Here is a 21,039-nt window from a genome sequence, read left to right as displayed (position 1 = left end):
AAAGGGTTCCATCATTTTTCTATAAAGAAACAAATGAAGTCAATTCAGTAATTTGAGCACCACTCGTGATATTCACTGGACTTGCAGTCATGTGAACTAAAGAAGTAGCTACAGTTGTTCTCATTTTTTGCCACAAAAAGAAAACATCTGAAAAATAGTTTTACCTCGTTTGTTGCAGATGCTGTTGGCATTCATACAACATATTCATCTCCAACACTTGATTGTGTGGGGTTCAATGGTTTGTTATTGGAAATGGTTGAAGGGTTTTTGTGTTGATTTTACAGCGAGGTTTTGTTATAGCGATGAAGAGAGCTTGAGAAAGTTGCAGGAGCTGAAAAAATGAAGATGGGGTGTTCTAGGAATTTTTTTTATTAAGAATAAAATGGTAATTTCACAAACCCATGGGTATGCAGGGTGAAACCATGGGAGTACAGGAAGAAATTGACTCCTGTTTGTTGTTTTTAACTTTGAAGTTTTGGGCCCAGTAAGGCCGAAAATGGGGCCCAAATCTTTACTCACCTTTCACTTTCCTCAACAATGGCGGACGAAAAAGAAAGACTCTGTAAAACCTAATCTGGGACGGGTCACAGAAAGCGCAGCAAGAAGCTAAAACCCTAAACCCCCAAATTGACCCCAGGTCCTCACTCTTTGTCTTCAATGGCAACATCTTTTCTGAAAACCACACCAAACGTGTTCCACAGACACCAAAATCATCTCGCATTCTTCGCCGATAGCACATGTATAAGAACCAGTGTCCCCGTTTCGCGGAAGAGGAGATCACGTTCGTTCCCTGTAGTGTCAGTTTCAGCCAAGCCCGTTGAAACTTCTCTCGTAAAATCTGTACCTTCGTCCAAAAACACGGGTATTCCAATAATGGTAATTCACTATGAGGAGTTCATTTTGCATTTTGCGTTGCTTTATTAAATTACTGATTCTCCAGTTTAAAACAAACGGGCACAAAATAGTTATTGTTGCATGAAAGTTCTCTTAATTGAATGAGCTTATCTGTACTTAGAAAAAAAATAAAAATAAATTGAGACTCTCCCAGTTAAAATCAAGTTACACCCTTAATTTTGGTACAATGTATCTGTTCTATCTACTATGGGAGAAGTTCAATCTATTTTTTTTTTAATCTTTTGTAATTGGCTGGGGATAAGTTTATCTGAAAAGGGTTTAGTTGCAAAACACAGTGCAATTAGCTTACATGCATTTAACTAAATTTTGTTTAGGTTAATGCGTGTACTGGAAAAATGGGAAAGGCCGTGATTAATGCAGCGGAAGCTGCTGGACTGCATGTTGTTCCTGTGTCATTTGGGTGTGAAGAGGAGTCTGGACAGACTTTTGAGATAGGTGGAAGGGATTTTCTTGTGCATGGCCCTTCTGACAGGGAGAGTGTTCTTGCATCTGCCCTTGAAAAGTATCCAAATTTGATTGTTGTGGACTACACAGTACCAAATGCGGTTAATGGTATGTATTGTATTGTATCTTGAAGGATATTTATAATTGGAGTGAAATGGAGGGAGGAGTGAGGATAAAATTGATGTGGGTTGCTTGTGGCAGACAAAAAGAATGGAAATAATTTAAAAAATGGTGTGGTATACCCTTCTACCATTTCTCTCTTATTTTCATTTGTCTCTTTATCTCTCTTCTCTATTTCTCTACACTTTTAACTTCCATTTTATTTTTCATCTACCTTTTTTGTCTCTCTCCTATCAATAATCAAATTATTGTTTTTTTAATTTATATATAATGTAAACTATCTCTGAAGATACGGTCTTTAGTGAGCAGAATCATGTCTTGTGATTCATGTAACTGACTTCTTTGGGTTAGACAAGGCATTGCTGTTGTAGTATTTATGATGTAAATTGTGAAATCTTACTATCAGCAAAGTTAACCTGATGTTTCAAATTCATTTATCTTTTGTTTTTCTTCTGATTTATGTTAAAATGAAACTTTTTTTTTTGGGTGCACAAATCAACATTTGATTTGACAGTACAAAACACACAGGCTTGTAGTTGGCCATTGTACGTTATGGATCTAAATTCCAGACACGTGACCCGATTTTAATGATATACACAATTGATCTTTTGAATTTATGATCTATGATTGGGAGTGTTTCACGAAGATTGTACCAGTATTGGAGCTATTTTTGAATTTATTCTCATATGCAGGCAATGCTGAGCTATACTGTAAGGTTGGGGTGCCCTTCGTGATGGGTACCACTGGTGGGGATAGGAACTTGTTGCATAAGACTGTTGAAGACTCAAAGAATTACGCTGTGATATCCCCGCAAATGGGAAAGCAGGTATATATATGATAAGGAGAGAAACTTGATCAAACTTCCATGTCTTTAACAGTAGTCTTGTATTTTGTTATCCTTATGTTGCTATGTTTTTTCTCTTTAGGTTGTTGCTTTTCTTGCAGCTATGGAAATTATGGCAGAGCAATTTCCTGGAGCCTTCTCAGGGTATTCGTTACAGGTAATTCTTGCATTGACATTTTGGGGCTTGGGAAAGGTTTTATACGGAACACTTGGTTATCCTAGTACACCATGTTTGAATTGTCTCTGAACAAAAGATAGTATTTCACATTCTACCTTGCTACTTGTTTGTGACTGGGATTTCTTAAGGCATCTTGTTTTATGTTTAATAAAAACTGAGGATTGGTGATTCTTAAGTAAATGTCGTTGAGTTTCGTAAACCATTTAATTCCAATGATGCTTCTCTTTTGATTAATCTTTTGATTTGATGTAATATTAAAATCTGATGCAGTCCTCAAAGATTGTAGGTACTGGAGTCCCATCAAGCAAGCAAAGTTGATGCATCTGGAACTGCAAAGGCAGTAATTTCTTGCTTCAACAAACTGGGGGTGTCTTTTGATATGGATCAGGTGTGTTTGATGAAATTGCATGGTTGGTTCGTCCCTGTATAGCCTTGTATACTCTTTACCGTAGCTAAAATCCTTTCTTGTTGGACAGCGTGTGGGTCTTTGTGTGGTTTTGAATTTGTTTGACGAACATGTATCTTGGTATTAGCGGTGTAGTTCACTGGGAATTATTTCTAGTTGTCAGTGAATATTCATTTGTAAGTTGTCTTATTCTGTGAACTCTCAGTTAAGGTTAGAGTAACCTGCATAACTTCATATTGCCAACAAGTTGCTAATTGTGGTCTTCATATTATAAGAACTACAAATTCTTATAGGATTTTTTTTCTTTCCTTCGTGAATTTCTCTAGATAAAATTGATCAGGGATCCCAAGCAACAACTTGAAATGGTTGGAGTCCCGGAGGAGCATTTGTCTGGTCATGCATTTCATATGTATCATTTGTCATCACCGGATGACACGTAAGGATTGATATCTTCGTGTCCTTTTATAGTATGTTTTGACATATTTCTTCTTGTCACTAACTACTTATCCTTCTTGTATTATGTTCCTTTAAAAAAATGTTGCAGGGTTTCTTTTGAATTTCAACATAATGTTTGTGGTAGATCAATATATGCAGAAGGCACTGTTGATGCTGTATTGTTTCTTGCTAAGAAGGTGCTTAGACTTCCTTATGATTTAACCATCTTTTCTGACTATCCATACCATAATGTTAAAATCAGTTTTACAAGTAAAAATAAGATTTAAGACAGTTGCTTTAACCATTCACTGTATACAATCCTTTATTGGGTTATTTCATGTATGCAGATTGAAGAAAAGGATGACAAGAGATTGTATAATATGATTGATGTCTTGCGAGAGGGTAATATGCGATGAAATTTTGACTGGAAGAACGTAAAATAAACGAGATTTGGCATTCTGGTTTTTGGGGACAAGCAATTTTCATCTTCTGCTGGGTTTGTTTTGGTTAAGCTCGAAGGATTAGTGTATGTATTATTTATGAATCGAGGAGAAGTATGTAAGCACTGTCTCATGGGATTAATTTCATCAATTTTGTTTCCTCTTTATCGTTTTTTCGAAATAAGAATTATATGCAATACAATTTTGATTGTTTTTTTTAATTTTTTCGAACTATGCAATTTTAAATTCATGAGATGTAAGAGATAGGGGAAATACAATAAAACCAAGAATATGACGAATTTCTTTTAATGAAAAAATAACATGAAAGTGTTACTTGGTTATGTCATACAAAGCGATTGTAGATATCATTTTTATATCATTAGTGCTAAAAATATTATTTCTCATTTTGTTTTTTTAATTGTTAAAGAAAAATAAACACATCTTTTAAGCGCTTTTTCTTACTACCACACCCAATAAATTTGAAACTCTACGTTATTATTCACGTGAGAAGATAAAAATAATCTCTTTAGTTTTAATTAGGAATGAGATGAAGGTGAAAATGAATTTCGAATTTGGAATTCTCTAATGCATTTATGTACTGTTTATTTATTTTTATATTAAGAATAAGGGTGTTTCTCCATGGTCCCCAACAAATGGCTTCTTGCACCCCATTTTTCTTTGAAAAGACCATTTTACCCCTTTTAAAAAATACTTACAGCTTTCTCTTTTTTGCAATGTTTTAGAAACATACTTTTCGTAGGGATAGTTTTTGTCTTCTAGATTTTCTATTCTGAAAATACACTTTGTTTACGAAATCCCTATTTCAGAAACACCTTTTCTTATGGAACTCTTATTTCAGAATCACTCAAAATTATCAAAGATATTTCAAAGAATGTAGGGGTGCAGGAAGAAATAACCTAAGATGAAAATGGTAGTTTCATCATCCATTAGAAGTTTAGGATGAAACCGTGGGTTGCAGGAAGAATTTGCCACTGGGATAATGCATGACTGTTTCTTCCTGCACCTCCATATCTTCTTCTGGCACCTCCATACACAACATGAAAATACATTTTTATCCTTCTTGTGCCACCCTCATAGAATAACTTTCAGATTATGTAATCTGAAAACGCATTTGAAAAAAAGACTTCTGGATTACATAATCCGGAAGTTTTTTTTAACTTCCGGATTATGTAAACCAGAAAGTAATCATGCATTTGAAAAAAGACTTCCGGATTATATAATCCGGAAGCTAATTACAAATTTGAAAAATGACTTCCGGATCATGTAATCCGGAATATTACAGAGGGGTATTTTTGAAAATACGAAAATCTATGGAGGTGAGAGAAGAAGGTATGGAAGTGCAGGAAGAAGTAGCCATAATGCATTTGTAAATTGGGCCGAAAAGCCCGAATATAAGGAAAAGCCCGAAGAATTAGTATTTTTTTTTTAAATTTAATGAGAAATAAATAAACAGTGTGTTCCCAGAGAGAGAGAGAGAGAATAGAAATGGTGGGAAGAGTGGGAAAATGGCGAAGCGTTTGGAATTGGATTCAGTGGCGGAATTGCAGATGCATTCAGCAGCGTCTCTTGCACGAGGGTCCAGACACCGTGGAGGAGCTTCTAGACAGGCACATCGCTAAAAACAAAACCAAAAACAAAAACGATAACGACGAGTTCGAGAATCGGAGGCAACTCACCAGCACTCGCCGCGAAGCGCTCAGTCTCTACCGTGACATTCTTCGGGCCACCCGATTCTTCGTCTGGCCCGATTCCAGAGGCGTCATCTGGCGCGACGTTCTCAGACAAAATGCCCGAACAGAATTCGAACAGGCCCGCTTCGAAACCGACCCGGAAATCGTGACCCGACTGCTCATAGGGGGCCGCGAAGCCCTACACTCCGCCATCGATAAGCTCGCCGAGAAGAACAGACATCACATTCTGAATGATAATCCCTCTCATTCCCATCCACGCTGATTTATAAGGTACTCAATCAACGCAATTTTTCACATGCGGATTCCTCCGAATTTGTTTTGTTAGTTTTTTTTTTTTTTAACACAGTAATATTGTATTGTTTCTGTGGTATTGAATTTTGTCTTGGATCAAAAGGATTCTCTTTCTTTGCATCTAATAATAAGCACGGGTAAAAATTTGATTTCTTCGCCTAAACACTTCATGTGATTTTTTGTGTACCTAATTTTCTTTGTTTACAAATGTTTTTGAAAGGTGAAACTGCATTCATGTTTTCTCCCAATGCAGTTTTAATTGGAATGATGAGGATTCTTGACTTTGAAGTTGTGGCGTTGATTATGCCAATTCAAAGTGGTGTAAATTTGAAATTCCTGGTCTTGAAAGTGAAGGATCGGATTCGATGAATCATTTTGTGATCTGTTTTCAGAGGAAGATCAAAATTAAACAAGCCTCTCCCTATTCTTTTCACACTTGGCATTTCTTTTGCCAGAGCCCCGTTGGTTGTTCATTACTAATTCTGTGATTAAATCATTAAAATTCATTGCCAGACACCAATCGCTACTTCAATCAATTCTAGTGTCCTATGGAATCGACCTTTTTGCCCCCTTTCCTGTGGTGATTTGGATTTTGGTATGCAAGACACTGTTCTTTCTGATAGGGCTCTTACTTGTATGAACATACTGTTCATGATTATCTAATAGTTATTTGAATGAGTAGTACATTTTGATGTGTATGTGTACTTCTCTTTAAAAAACCTTAGTATTGACAGATAACTTTGCATTTCACTTGTAAAATGCCTAAGTAACTGGGATTGAATTATGGATTAGTAATACTATTCTAGTTTTGCTCTTGCAATAGGTGATTAAATACAGTGAAAATTGACTGAAGTAGTCTTTATTTGATTAAATTTATTTACTGATGCATTTATTGATGAGTGTAGGGATTGGATTAGGGAAGGGCCTGTTGTTGAGGCATTGAAGCAAAAGTCTACTGTTGTGGAATATCAGTTCAACCACGCAGCTGCTGAACTCATAAAAAATGTTGTATATAAAACTATCTGTGTAATAATATTACTAATGTGTCGTTTTGCTTTGTTGTATAGAGAATACGGTAATTTGGAATTAGAGTGTGGTGGTGTTATCATCAAACTTAATTTAAATTGATTGCTTCTCATGTTTCCTCTCAGCATTTGATTAGCCTATTGTATGTAGCCTCAGAATAAATAACAAACACGACGAAACGAATTTACTTACATAGCATAAGTGTGTTCTGAAATTACTTTTTACGATATGTAACATAAATACAGACATTGATACGACATGAATACAGACATGAACATGAATATACGTATGAAGATTGATACGACATGAATATGAACATAATTATAAAATATAAATTAATAATAAAGATTTATGTGTACAAGTATGTTTAAGTTTTTTTAGCAAAAGAGATGTTTCTCATGGATAGGTCATAATGATTTATTCTTTATAAAAAATTATATTAAAATTTTATATAATATAAATTTGAATTTTTAGAAAATTAATGTATTTTTTTAAAAAAAAAATTGTGATAAAATTGTTATAAATTTAACAAATATTATTTACATTGGATCATCGATATGTATTGTACGAGTGTGTCGGTATCTGACATGGACCCACTTTAAAGAGTGTCAAGAAAAGCCATACAAGATTTTGCATTTCAAATGTGATTCTATCGCGTGCAACATCGAAACAAGTGCACGACTTAACCAGAATATTGATGGCTATTAACTGAACTTATGGCTTGTCATCGTTATTCAGCATTCTTTTCTCATCATGCTCATAAACTCCTCATAGTTAATTTTCCCATCCTGCAAAATCAAAACCAACTCTACTGTAAGTCACAATTCACACCAAGTGCAGAAGAAATAGAGAGAAAAATCACACAACACACTTTGTCTGAGTCTACATCCTCGAAGACTTCATCTATCGCAGCTTCTTCTCCCATTTGGTGTTCAGTGATAGCTTCCCTAAGTTCATCTCCCGTTACATAACTGTTCAAATGGAAACATCATTTCAATCAAGCAAGAATTAATAAGATTCACAAAACTAAAAAATAGACTAACCCCTTGTCATCCTTGTCAAAGTATTGAAAAGCCTTGAACAAATTCTCCCCCTTCTCCATTTTATGTGGATCCATGGTGGCAGCAACGAATTCACAGTATTTAATTGTTCCATTTTTGTCATAACCAATCTGACATTGCACGTGAAGAAGAAAGATCATATAACACAATTCATTATTGCTTAATAAATAGAGAAAAAGCTTAAATGTTTTATTCTTTTATTACCATGGACTGAACTTACAGCATTCACTAGCTGCCTTATTTCAGATTCACTAAGCAGGGAACCCAATCTGTATAATCCAGCTTTGAGTTCTTCAAATGTGATAGTGCCACTTCCATCAGTATCCATACTGTTGAACATTTGTCTCACGCCCTTTGTTTCTTCCTCTGAAAGGTTTTCTGCTATTACCTTCCATGTTCAAAAACAAGACATTCTATTAGTCAAAGTGTTGTTTATTATTTACCTCATTGTAAGATGATTTTTTATAATAAAACTTTCACTTGTATTTGAAAAAATTGACAGACCTTCAAGGCAAGCTTCTTCATCTGGTTCATTGCTTTGAACCGTTCCATCCTAATTAAAACAGCACTGTCTGGATGCTTTTCTGATGCTTCACCACCTTCTTTCAACCACGGATGTTCTGGTTCAAACACATAGTGTGATTTACTTGAATATTTAAAGTTGGCAATCATGTCTGTTAATTAACATGTATAACTGAGAGATAGTACTTAAAATTTTGTATTGCCTGTTACAAGAGATTTTTGGTGTGTGGAAAGAGGTGAGGGTGATGAAAGTATTAATCATTGTTATCATAGTATATTGTTATCATAGTATATAAGTGGGCTTATTAGTCGGTTTTATGAAATTGAGTTAGGTTTAAAGTCTATTTCTTAATAAACTATAAAAGTGACAACAATAAAATATATTTACCAAGGGCCACAGTAGCTGTAATCCGTTCCTTAGGGTCATAAGTAAGCATTTTTCTGATCAAATCTTTTGCAGCGTCCGAGATAGAAGGCCATGGCTCGCTGTCCATATCTAGTTTACCACCCAAAGCATCAACTAACTCGCCTTTCTCGGTTTCTGAACCCGACACACAAGTCATTAAATCAATAAATATAAAGCTAAAGCAACATATGTTTATGTATCAATCATGTGTTAAGAGAGCTGCTAAAGTATTGTTCAGAATCATGAAATCATGAACCAGAGTAAACAAATAGGAAACAAGGACCTGCATAATCTCATAACTTTTAATAAATTTCTGTCAAATCATAGAAACTATATCTAAAAAACCGTGTTAAGGATTGTACAAGCTGTTAAGTGTTAGACAATAAACGTGCAATGATGCAATCACGAATGACAATCCTTTAGTTTTTGGATCATAAACAAGGCTAGACAGCTGCAACAATTGTTCCAAATGATGATTTAAATTTCTGTGTACTGTGAACCAAAACTGAGTGGTTCATGCATTGTACTTACCATCCCAAAATGGAGGCACCCCACTTAAGAGGATGTATAAAATGACTCCTGCATTCCAAACATCTATCTCCTTTCCATAATTCCGTTTCAAAACCTCTGGAGCTACGTAGCATGCATTTCCAACAATATCTGTATGCACCTCACCTGCACAATTATTTAGTATTATCAAATAATTAGACTAAGAACGAGTTCTGATGAAAAAAAAAAGTTGGCAATGCATTGTGTTTTTGTCACGGATAAATTGTACACTTGACCGATACGTGTTGTACGAGTGTCGGTGTGTCCGACACGGACATGTTATTAAGAGGAGTATCCGAGCCTTATAGGGTGAGTGAGGAAACTCCTAAAGTGCAAAGAGCACAACAAAAACAAAGCTGAAAACAAACAATGAAGAGGATGGATGTGCATGAAAGGTGTAATAACCAGTGTGAAAGAAGACAGAGAATCCAAAATCCGTGAGTTTCAAAGGGGAATCCTGGTCTTTGGTGGCGAACAAGAAATTCTCTGGCTTGAGGTCTCGATGCATCACACCCATGAAATGGCACACGTCAACAACCCTCACAATCTGTCTCATAACTGTGGCTGCATCACGCTCGGAGTGTCTACCTTTGGCAATGATACGGTGAAAGAGTTCACCTCCACTGCACAACTCCATCACAACATGCACCTTCTCCCTGTCCTCATAAGCTCCCTTGAATTCCACTATGTTATGTTGCCCTGAAAGATGCTGCAGAATCATAACTTCTCTTCTAAGATTCTTAACTTCTTGTGGCCCCTTCTTTGATATGGATTTGCATGCATAGGCAATTCCTGTGGCCTTCTCCACACACAGATAAGTCACACCAAAGTTGCCTCTTCCCAGCTCCTTCTTCATCTCGTACATCTGCTTTATTTTAACGTAAGGCTTCCCCAGAACAGGTCCTGTTTGTGAAGAACACAGGGTTGGCATGGGAGGAGGAAACTGAGGTGGAACATGGAGGTTTTTCCGAGGTTGTTTGTAGGTGAGTTGAGGAGCAGAATCTGTGGAAGAAATTGGAATTTCATCATCTGGGGTGTGTGTTAACACCTTTGAGAACCCCATTCCCATGATTCTCATGCAACAGGGTGTTTTTGTTATGCAAATGAAGCTGTTTTTGCTTTGGTTTCAGACCTTTAATCTCCTTTGCTGTGGTGTGATTATTTGGTATTTACACCTTCTACTTTTCTTCTTTGCTTCCATTAGTGGCAAGAATATCAGCATCCATTCCAATCTATACAAAAAGCAACTATGAAAATAAAATTAAGGGAAATGATGCTATTATTAAAGTTATATACAATTTTTCATGGATTTAAAAATAAATATATAATAAAAAATTAAATTATATGAAAAAATATTAAAATAATAGTATTGAGAAGTAAGCTTGTATAAAAAAATGCTGATTATATATATATATCATTATCCTAAAATTATACTTTTTTACATGTTAAAATTAGATTATACCTTTTTTTTTTATAATTTATGAAAAATTTAACTTTTTTATTTGAATAAGATCTAATTATGCTGAGTCTCTTTTGGAATTTTAAACCTTACCATATTAGTTGCCTAGTTTTATAATAAATGTTGTTAATACTTGAAAATAGAAACAATAAAGCATAAAATTAGCGAAAAATTCTCTCGCCATGTATTGTCAACAAGAATTTAATTGTCAAATTAACATATTTAGGCTAAATTATCCTTATTTAATGTTTTAAAATTTCTCCACTTTTAAATTATCCTTATTTTCACTGAGAAATAACATTAATACTCTACTATATGTATCTTATAATTACTTATAAGGGCATGAAAAAAAAGTGCACAAATATATATTGAAATTCTGAACATTAAAAACTGAATCAACCCAGAAAAGTTTTGAAATGGAAGAAGAGTTTTTTCTAGATATTTCTTGTAACAAATATTGAAGTTTATTTAAAACAATGTTTACAAAGTTTAGCATAGAGTGGGAATGCCATAAAATTTTACATGAAGTAAGTAACAGATTCACAAATTCAAGAGTGATTCAATCATCATCAGCAGCAAGCAGCAAACAGCAAGAAAAATCCAGAAACTGCTTTGTTTTGATGCCACTCAACACAACTATCGTGGTTTCTCCTTCTCATCAATATCCAGAATCCCCTTTCTCATCATTGCCACAAACTCCTGGTAATTTATTTTCCCATCCTGCAAATGAAAAGCTCAACCATAAGTCCCTACTATTATTATATCATTATCACAATAAGTTTCAAGTAATCTATTCTAAAGTTTGAGCTATCACCATAACTGAGATGTTAAACATAGTAAAAAGAAAAAATCTATAGTAAAGTCATACGTTATCAGTATCCACATCATCGATGACTTCATCTATAGTTGCCTCATCTCCCATCTGATATTCAGTCAATGCTTGTCTAAGCTCTTCTCTTGTTATATATCTGACCAAAGTCACCAAAACAGAACTTAGTTAAGCAAAAACCATAGAAAATACACTATTCAAATATACTAAAATTAAACAATAAATGAGTAAGGATCAAAATCAAACTAAAGGACTTCATACTCACCCACTGTTATCCTTGTCAAAGTATTGAAAAGCCTTGTACAAATTCTCTTCCTTTTCCAGTTTATGCCGGTTTATAGTGGCAGTGATGAACTCTTGATAGTCAATAGTTCCATTCTTGTCAACATCAGCCTAAGAAGGAAAAATTATGTATCATTGTTTATTATATCTTGATGTAAGAAAAAGGGTACAAACATTTTTCTAAATGTTAATTTCTGAACTCACAGCTTCCATTAGCTGCTTTATTTCGTATTCACTAAGCTTGGATCCCAATTTGGTTAATCCAGATTTGAGTTCCTCGTATGTGATTGTGCCACTGCGATCAGTGTCCATATTGTTGAACATTTGTTTCAAGCCCTTGATTTCCTCCTCTGAAAGGTTTTCTGCTATAACCTTTCATATAAAAGAAAAACAAGAAAATTCTCATACTATTTTTGTTATGAAAAGCAAGTGTAACAGATTTTTATTTTCATGTTTTTAACTTACTCAACTGACCACATTCAACAGTAGTTACATTTTTTTTTTTGCAGGGCATTTGAACATATATATTTCATTCAAATTTATGCACTGCTGAAAAATCTGAGGTACCTTTAAAGCAAGTTTCTTCATCTTGTTCATTGCTCTGAACTGTTTCATTCTACTCAAAACAGCATTGTCAATAGGCTTGTCAGATGCTTCACCACCCTCCTTCATCCAAGGGTGTTCTGGTTCAAATGAGTAATGTAAATACTTTTTTATTGAGTTTAACCATCAGAATGTGAGAGGCTAAAACATAAATGCAGCAGTGAGTGACGTACTTACCAAGTGCTTCAGCAGCTGTAATGCGTTTCTTAGGGTCACGGGTCAACATTTTCCTTATCAAATCCTTTGCAGCAGCTGATATAGAAGGCCATGGTGCGCTCTCCAGATCAAGTTTGCCTTCCAAAATTGTATCAAATATGCCTCTCTCGGTTTCTAAAATTGCCCCACAGATAAAGTTACTGAAGCAATGAACAGTACTAAAACAATCTATCTATCTATCAGGGGATGATATTCTTCTATAAATCAATTGAATGACGAACTTTTAACTAGTGTTTGAGTTATAAACAGAAGTCACAGATTATACTTACCAGCCCAAAAAGGAGGCACTCCACTTAGAAGGATGTATAAAATGATTCCTGCACTCCACACATCTATTTCTTTTCCATAACTCTTTTGTAACACCTCTGGGGCCACGTAGTACGCACTTCCAACAAGCTCCCTATACACTTTATCTGTAGAATTGGATATTATTTAGTACAGTCCAATCAATAGATTCTCGCACACAAATTTCAAAATGTAACTATTGTCAAACATATCAGCCATTTATTTTGCTGAAGGCAGTTTTTAATACCCATCATACTTTTAAATATAGAATATCATTTTTACTGGCTCAATCTGAATCATAAGTGATATATCCACAACTTATATCAGTCTATAATTATTTTTTTCCCTAAAACTTGCACTAGTTTATGAAATGAAATAAAGAAAATAACCTTCCTTCATATCATCAATTATAAGTTGAACAGGTTGTCAAAGTATTATGATTTATGTCAGTAGGAGCTAAGACGGTCTATTACCAAAAGGTGACTTGGCGTCTTGTCTCTGCTTTTTCTTTTCTTTTCTGTTACTCCTTTTTATAATGGTCCCTTTTATAATGGGAAACCGTTTACTCGGTTGACTTGTCATTATCACATTGGAGATCGTTTACTTGGTTGACTCCAATTCTCCACAATAACAATTGACTCAGTCTTCTTCCTCTGCCTATCAGCAACTAATTCAACTCAATTGTATAAGGCAATTATTAATTTTTCATATCTACTCAACATGGACACAAACTTACACTTCTAATCCTAACATTAGCTTTTTATTACTGTAATACTTTTCCAACAAATCTGAAATTAGACGGCAACGTTTGGAATCTTTTTAGTAAAGAAAAAGGAGAAGAAGCAATCAGAGCTTGAATCTGTGAAAATAAAGAAAATAAAGGAATTAATGAATGGAAGAGAAGTGACTGAGGCATGACCTTCTTCAATGAACACGGACAATCCAAAATCGGTGGCTTTCAAGGGTGCCTTAGGATCCTTATTAGCAAGCAAGAAATTTTCTGGCTTAAGGTCTCTGTGCATGACCCCCATGAAGTGACATGCATGAACCACATTCACGACTTGTCTGAATATGGAAGCAGCTTCACTCTCGGAGTAGCTACCCTTTGCAGTGATGCGATCGAAAAGCTCGCCACCCAAACACAACTCCATCACCAAATGCACGTTCTGCAAATCCTCGTAAGCGCCCTTGAACTCAACGATGTTGGGTTGACCCGAGAGGTGCTGCAGGATCAGAATTTCCCTCTTCACATCGTCCATTTGCTTCTTTTTGGTTAGCCTCCGCTTTGAAATGGACTTGCAGGCGTATTTCCTTCCAGTGGTCTTCTCGGTACAGAGACGAGTGATCCCGAATTGACCCCTCCCCAGCTCCCTCTCCAGCGTGTAAAGCGCTTTAATGTCAAAGTATGGTTTCTCTAGAATTCGTGAGGGATCACTGAATGATGATGAAGGGGCGATGGAAAGTGAAGGGTCTGAGCTTGCATAACGAGGTTGAAAACGAGGTTGTTGGGTTGTTGGAGGGCGTGGACGAGGGTGAAAACGATGAGGGGGTGGTGAATCATAGTTGATTGTTATTTCGTTGCTGCGGGGTTTGCTGAAGCAGAAGCCCATGTGGATAAATAACGTTTCTTTGTGGAGAGATTCTGATTGATGTGTGAGATTTTCAGGTTCTGAGTTTAGATGTGGAAAAGAAAAGAAAAACACAAAACACAAACTGTGTTGCCACTCTTGATTTATTCTTTGCTTTTGGTTTGGGGTTGGGATATTGGATATGTGATATGGGATTTGGGATGAGATGAGATGGTCCTCTCTTCTCACTCACACAACATAAAGCACCATTCCTCACTTTTTTGCATCAGTACGCAGTACGCTTTGTTAGAGAGAGACAGTGACACAGAGAGAGAGATTTTATGTTGTTTAACACCCTCACTATGCTCTGTTTCATGTTAGTTTGTGTGTTTTGATGTTATATATGCTGCTGTTAGGTTTTGTTAGTTACGTGTCTAGTGGAATTTCTCTCCTCTCCGGCCCCACATCCAATACCAAACCAAAGAACTCATCTTTTATTACCTATATACCAGAGACACTCACCCAGATACTAATATAGGATACGAATACGATATGGATGATACTGATATAATACGTATCCATATCGTATTTCATGTTTATAGGTTAAGAGAAAAAGCATTTAGTAAGAAGAAGATAAAAAGTATGGAAATGAGAGACAGAGAGAGAGAGAGTGGTGAGTGACCTTCCTCGATGAAAATGGAGAGTCCAAAATCGGTGGTTTTGACGGGAGCGTCGTCTGTGTTGGTGGCTAGCAAGAAATTCTCCGGCTTGAGGTCTCGATGCATGACGCCCATGAAATGGCAGACGTGAACGGCGTTCACGATCTGCCGCGTGACGGCCGCCGCCTCACGCTCGGAGTAGTTCCCTTTGGCAATGATGCGGTCGAAGAGTTCGCCGCCGCTGCACAGCTCCATCACCAGGTGCACCTGCTGTCTGTCCTCGTAAGCCCCTCTGAACTCCACAATGTTGGGTTGCCCAGAGAGATGCTGCAGAATCATAACCTCTCTTCTCACGTCCTCAATCTCCTGCGCACTCAAAAGCTTCGACTTCGCAATGGACTTGCATGCGTACTCTCTCTGCGTCGTCTTCTCCACGCACAGATAAGTCACACCCCATTGCCCACTTCCCAGCTCTTTCTTCATCTCGTAAATTTGCTCTATCTTCACGTAAGGTTTTCCCAGAATAGCTCCCGTCTGTGCCTTGCTACTCTTTTTCTCACCACCACCTGCAACTGCTTTCCTTTTTCCACTATCTTCTCTCGAGCTATTCTCCGGAGAGGACTCCCATGACTCCATGATTTCTATTTCACGGGCCTTGTTGCAGCAAAACAACGCCTTAAACAACCCCAACCCCATTTTTTTTCTTATCAGAGCTTCTTTCGATCTTGATCTTTACCTGGTGATAGTTTTTTTTACTTTTCTATCGCCATTTCTTGAACTGATAATAACCCTATTTATATAACCCAATTAACTGTTCGTTTCAGTGGGGTTCATCACAATTGCCAATGTTTTTGGTGCTTTTCTTCTTACCTTGGATTAGTGGGAAGAACAAGAATATAATAATGTGTACGCTTGTAGGTTTTAAGCTTTGCGGATTAGAACCGATTCCATTACTCTTCTCTTGGTATTGGCACGATCGTGGGAGAAACACCATGAACGCTTCGCATCTATGTATGGGTTCTTCTTCACGATTCTTTTCATATTTATCTATAACAATATTATCCTTGGTTCATGCTCAGGAAAAGCTTCTGTGTCACCATATACATTATGTAAGTGAAGAATTATAGAAAAGTATCAAGTAAAACTCTACAAACTTTATCAGATTTATTCACAGTTCATAAGCCTATCTTCATTGCTTCAGTTAGTATAAAGGATACACAAAAAAGTTAAATTGTTTGAAAAATCTAGATTGTGTTACTGTTTTAAAAAACTTCATTGTTCCTATATCGAATTAGTGTAACTTTTAATGTGAAAAACATGTTTTAAAATAAAATATACAGATAATTGTTTAAATATTTTTGATTGGTTAAGAATATTATTATCCCAATATTTTGCATGTCTAGCCCCAAACACACTCGCACACTTTATTTTATTAATAGAAAATAGAAATTAATATTGTTTTATAAAAAAATGTACTAATTTATTAAATATATCTAGGTTTAAAAATTTCTTTCAAAAGCAAGCTTAAATATAACATACTTAATCAATCCAAAAAGTGAATCTAAGAAAAAAACAAAGACAACCTCAATTTGAACATTCAATTATTATATAATCTATGAAAGCTTGCTCACTAGTAGAAGAAAGGAGAGAACAGACAGAAAGGTATAAATTTTGCAGTGGTTACTAAAATCATCACTCTTGCATCAAACTTCTGTCTTTAACTGGTGTTGAAGATCAAGTTACCTCTACAATGAGGAATTTAAGAAGACAACATGGGTGCAAAAAGTAATTAATCGTGTTTTGTTTTTGAAACAATGATGAAGTTAAACGCAACATACAAATTTTTTTTCACTGGAGATAAGGGTATATGTGGAAAACATGGTGCAGGAAGTATTAGTCTCAAAATAAAACTTAATGGCCCAAAAGAATAAACCCATTTGGGCCTACAAAACCCTAAACCCATTACAAACCAGCAAAACATTGGCAAACCGTTGCTGGGGAAGAACCCGAGCTTCACAGCAGCAATGGTGCGTGTTGGATCCTTCTTTCATCTCCTTAGATGCCCTGTTATTCTTGCAGATATACATGTTTTAGTTTACTTCTCTACAAATTTAGTGATTTGCATTCAATCTATTCAATTATTTAATCATCAAACCATTTGATAACGAAATCAAGAAATTCTCCTGGGAGTGAAGAACAAATTGTTATAGATTTGCGTTTAACCCGAATGAAATGGACGCCGTTTCTGTGTTCTGGGAATTGGAATTCGTCACCCCCAATTCGGCAAGTTCAATTATTTCCAATAAAAAGTAACGTATTGTGCTGATTCGGTACTGTAATATGCACACTATTTGTTTGATGAAAGTCCTGCACGGAATAAAACACCCACATGACGGTAATTTTCTTTGCAGGTTCTGAATGACAATGCAACTGCCACATTTTTAATTCATACTTGTGAATAATGTACTGCACCTTGTCATTTCCCTGTGTTCATTTTGTTCCGGTGGGAAGAACTTGTTGCAACTACAGAAGAGTCACTTTAGCAGCACATTCAAAAAGAAGACCACCAAAGGATAGCCGGTATCGACCATCAAAGGATAACCGGAATCGACCACCAAAGGATAACCGGTATCGACCACATCCTAAGCAACCTCCAGATTTTGGTGTTAATTTATTCTTGAAGAAGCCTAGCACCACCTCTAAACCAACTGAGGCTGATTTTGATATCAATCAAGAGAATGATGAAGTGGAGGATGAAAATATTGGTGTTGTTTGGGAATCAGATGAGCTTGAAGTCATCTCATCACTTTTCCAAGGTAGAATTCCGCAAAAGCCTGGAAAATTACATCGAGAAAGGCCTCTTCCTCTCCCAGCTCCCTACAAACTCCGACCTTTGGGACTACCTAAACCAAAAACACAAGTAAAATTGACAGCTCCAGCTGTGGTTTCTTCTCGGGCTTCTATGACTAAGAAAGTGTACAAAAGCCCGCGTTTCCTAGTTGGACTGGCAAGAGAAATGAGTAGGCTTGGTCCAGCTGAAGATGTATCTAAAGTTCTTGGAAAGTGGGTGCAGTTCCTGAGGAAAGGGTCCCTGTCATTGACAATAAGGGAATTAGGTCATATGGGATTCCCTGAGAGAGCTTTGCAAACATTCTTATGGGCACAAAATCAACCTCATCTCTTCCCTGATGATTGGATTCTGGCATCAACTGTTGAGGTCTTGGCCAGGAATCATGAGTTGAGAATTCCATTCAACATTGACCACTATACTGGTCTGGCAAGTCGTGCTGTATTGGAGGCAATGATCAAGGGTTTTATAAAAGGAGGGAACCTTAGACTTGCCTGGAAGGTTCTAGTAGTTGCCAGAAGGGATAAAAGAATGCTGGATTCAAGTATTTATGCCAAGTTAATATTAGAACTTGGAAAGAACCCTGACAGACACAGGCATGTGTTGCCCTTGTTAGATGAACTTGGAGAACGAGATGAATTGAATTTAAGCCAGCAAGATTGTACTGCTATAATGAAAGTATGTATTAAGATGGGAAAATTTGAAGTAGTTGAGAGCCTGTTTAGTTGGTTCAAGCAGTCTAGCTATCAACCAAGCGTAGTTATGTTCACTTCTGTTATTCACAGCCGTTATACAGAGAAGAAATACAGAGAGGCATTGGCTGTAGTTTGGGAGATGGAGTCTTCTAATTGCCTTTTTGACCTTCCTGCTTATCGTGTGGTAATAAAACTGTTTGTTGCTCTGAATGATCTATCTAGGGCCATGAGATACTTTTCAAAACTTAAAGAAGCTGGATTTTCTCCCACCTTTGGCTTATACAAGGACATGCTTCAAATTTACATGGCCTCTGGGAGGACTGCAAAGTGCAAAGAGATCTGCAAGGAGGCTGATATAGCAGGATTCAAGCTAGATAAATATCAAGTGTCACAGATAAATGAAAATTTGTAGACTTGAAGAATCCTTCAAGCATTTCCATTGGTTTATAAATTCTAAATCCCTCTGTCTAATATAATCGCTGGGCCTCCTTTTGTACATTTACAAATATAATGAATTCTTTCCGCATTGAGATTAATAATTTGGAATGTTTAATATAATATAGGTGAATTTGACAACTATAAGCTGCTTTTCATCTGTCATTGTATGAATCCTTAAAAGGTTCTTCCTTTTTGTTTATTGAGAGAGCTAATCTAATTTCCAATTTGGTATGGTTACAGATATTCGCAGGAAGGAGCCCACACTAGAATCTTTGTGCAGGTAGGTTTTCAAAATAGTAACTTTTTTCTTTCTCCTGTTTCCTCATGTAGGTGTTGCTGAAGTTCTGTCAGTCATTGTAATGTTCTGGTGGTATCTTGACATTCATTGAATTGTTTAGTTTGATGCTTTTCTTTGTATGTTTTATGTATCCTTTTTATTATGGTCATTTCAGATGGAAAAACCATTGAGCAGCTTTTGGAAATTGTGCAAGATCGTGAAGAATCTAGTGAGCAAGTTTACATCACACTTGTTTGATACATTTCAACTGTAAATTATTTGCCTCTTGATTGCGTTAATTTAAAAATTTAGACCTTTGAAATTTGTTCTGGATTGTGCCTTATTGCTTGACTGTTTGAATTCATTCTCGTTCCCACATACATTTATAAGTTTCCATGACAGTCCTTTTGCTTGTTAGAACATTCTGGAATGTCTTTTCATAAACTGAAACACAATTGCAAAGCTAATGCATATGATGGTTTTACACTTGATCTCTGAACTTCAGGTAAGTTCATGTGTTGACAAGTTCATTCACTGATGCTTTCTCTTTGCACTTGATTGTGAACCTGCTAGTAAGGCAGAAAAATGTTTATAATGAGGATTTAGGACATTCTAATTTTGAAAGATGTTATCTTATGATCAAGTTTTGCATTTCTTTACTCAATCATAAGTTTCTATGTTTTTGAAGACTGTGATTTGAAAAATGAAATAAACGTTGTTTTCTTTTTATTCAGGTCAGCATTCAGGTAACCAGCTGGGTGATTTTAACTCCTCTCTCAGCCGTTTCACCAAGTTGCAGTTTTTGTCATTACCTCCTCATCCCCTAACTATTTTCTTACCTTACCTGTATCCATCGCAGGTTATACTTGGTAATTGATATATGAAAATAGTGATGGCTCATGAATGCATACTCATCATCTGTATGTGTTATTATTGTAACTGTTTTGTTTGTTTTCTGAAATGGCTAGCTGTTTAGGAAGAGGCGGGATAGTTTCTTTGCCTCCATGGATCTGCAGGACTTCCTTCTCCGTGCTAGAGTCTTGAGGCTTTACAGACAAGCACTGAGAATTTCTGGTCGAGCCCCTTCTTCTGCCAGAGGTGAATGTTCTTAATTATCTGGCTCATTCCTTTATACAAAATTTGCAGTTTGATAAGATTGGTTGATGTAATGGAGTGGTGCAGGTGAACTGAGACAGACAATAAGACAAGAGATGGAAAATAATAGAAAGTGCAACGACAAGCAAAGAATCCGTTTCTTGATTAGTGAGGGATTGGAAAGACTAAACCGACTGGGTGAAATGCTTGACATGCAAGGTCATTGATCATTGATGGATTGTTTGGAGAGTAAAAAATCTAATTACTTCATCAATGATAATATGGTATCTGTAAAATTATGGTTTAAATTCTCTGTTCATTAAAAACTTTGCTTCATGATTCTCCCTTTCTACTTTCTACTCAGATTCCTTAGCGAAGTACTCTATGGATTAGAGTAAACAATCTTTTGATTTAATACTTGATAGAATCTTATGTA

At 36.1% G+C, this 21,039-nt stretch overlaps 5 protein-coding genes, 1 non-coding gene and 1 pseudogene across 8 annotated transcripts; 5 read left to right on the top strand and 2 right to left on the bottom strand.

Annotated features, from left to right (window-relative positions):
• Positions 1-492: 492 nt before the first annotated feature.
• Positions 493-3,984, top strand: LOC137816302 (4-hydroxy-tetrahydrodipicolinate reductase 2, chloroplastic-like). The gene is made up of 8 exons (XM_068619398.1): positions 493-876; positions 1,230-1,467; positions 2,172-2,305; positions 2,406-2,480; positions 2,788-2,889; positions 3,234-3,343; positions 3,452-3,539; positions 3,690-3,984. The coding sequence occupies exons 1-8, from the start codon at positions 658-660 to the stop codon at positions 3,756-3,758; spliced, it is 1,035 nt and encodes a 344-aa protein (XP_068475499.1). The 5' UTR covers positions 493-657; the 3' UTR covers positions 3,759-3,984.
• On the top strand, positions 3,966-6,923 carry LOC137816304 (uncharacterized). Its single transcript, XM_068619401.1, has 2 exons — positions 3,966-5,764; positions 6,691-6,923. Exon 1 carries the CDS (start codon positions 5,289-5,291, stop codon positions 5,754-5,756), a length of 468 nt encoding a protein of 155 aa, XP_068475502.1. The 5' UTR covers positions 3,966-5,288; the 3' UTR covers positions 5,757-5,764; positions 6,691-6,923.
• A 467-nt stretch (positions 6,924-7,390) lies between these two features.
• On the bottom strand, positions 7,391-10,482 carry LOC137816300 (calcium-dependent protein kinase 29-like; annotated as a pseudogene).
• Positions 10,483-11,249: 767 nt separating this feature from the next.
• LOC137816296 (calcium-dependent protein kinase 29-like) lies at positions 11,250-15,946 on the bottom strand. Of its 2 annotated transcripts, none has more exons than XM_068619392.1 (8): positions 15,274-15,946; positions 13,008-13,151; positions 12,700-12,852; positions 12,487-12,602; positions 12,124-12,291; positions 11,903-12,030; positions 11,677-11,776; positions 11,250-11,528 (listed from the first exon to the last, which is right to left on the bottom strand). In XM_068619392.1, exons 1-8 carry the CDS (start codon positions 15,944-15,946, stop codon positions 11,445-11,447), a joined length of 1,566 nt encoding a protein of 521 aa, XP_068475493.1. In that variant the 3' UTR covers positions 11,250-11,444. The 2 variants fall into 2 exon arrangements, with proteins under 2 accessions (XP_068475493.1, XP_068475492.1); XM_068619391.1 differs by having other exon boundaries at positions 13,943-15,280.
• A 1,258-nt stretch (positions 15,947-17,204) lies between these two features.
• LOC137816299 (uncharacterized) lies at positions 17,205-21,039 on the top strand. Of its 2 annotated transcripts, none has more exons than XM_068619395.1 (5): positions 17,205-17,277; positions 19,472-19,511; positions 19,684-19,737; positions 20,477-20,606; positions 20,691-21,039. In XM_068619395.1, exons 3-5 carry the CDS (start codon positions 19,684-19,686, stop codon positions 20,828-20,830), a joined length of 324 nt encoding a protein of 107 aa, XP_068475496.1. In that variant the 5' UTR covers positions 17,205-17,277; positions 19,472-19,511; the 3' UTR covers positions 20,831-21,039. The 2 variants fall into 2 exon arrangements, with proteins under 2 accessions (XP_068475496.1, XP_068475497.1); XM_068619396.1 differs by lacking the exon at positions 17,205-17,277 and adding an exon at positions 20,243-20,377 and having other exon boundaries at positions 19,372-19,511.
• LOC137816297 (pentatricopeptide repeat-containing protein At2g01860) lies at positions 17,712-19,332 on the top strand. Its single transcript, XM_068619393.1, has one exon. It carries the CDS (start codon positions 17,712-17,714, stop codon positions 19,203-19,205), a length of 1,494 nt encoding a protein of 497 aa, XP_068475494.1. The 3' UTR covers positions 19,206-19,332.
• LOC137816755 (small nucleolar RNA snoR101) lies at positions 19,987-20,050 on the top strand. The gene has a single exon (XR_011081869.1). It is a non-coding gene; the product is annotated as a small nucleolar RNA snoR101 (small nucleolar RNA).

This window comes from Phaseolus vulgaris, chromosome 1, assembly GCF_000499845.2.
Source record: "Phaseolus vulgaris cultivar G19833 chromosome 1, P. vulgaris v2.0, whole genome shotgun sequence".
In the NCBI taxonomy this organism is placed as follows: Eukaryota; Viridiplantae; Streptophyta; class Magnoliopsida; order Fabales; family Fabaceae; genus Phaseolus; species Phaseolus vulgaris.
This window is presented reverse-complemented; position numbering and strand designations above follow the sequence as displayed.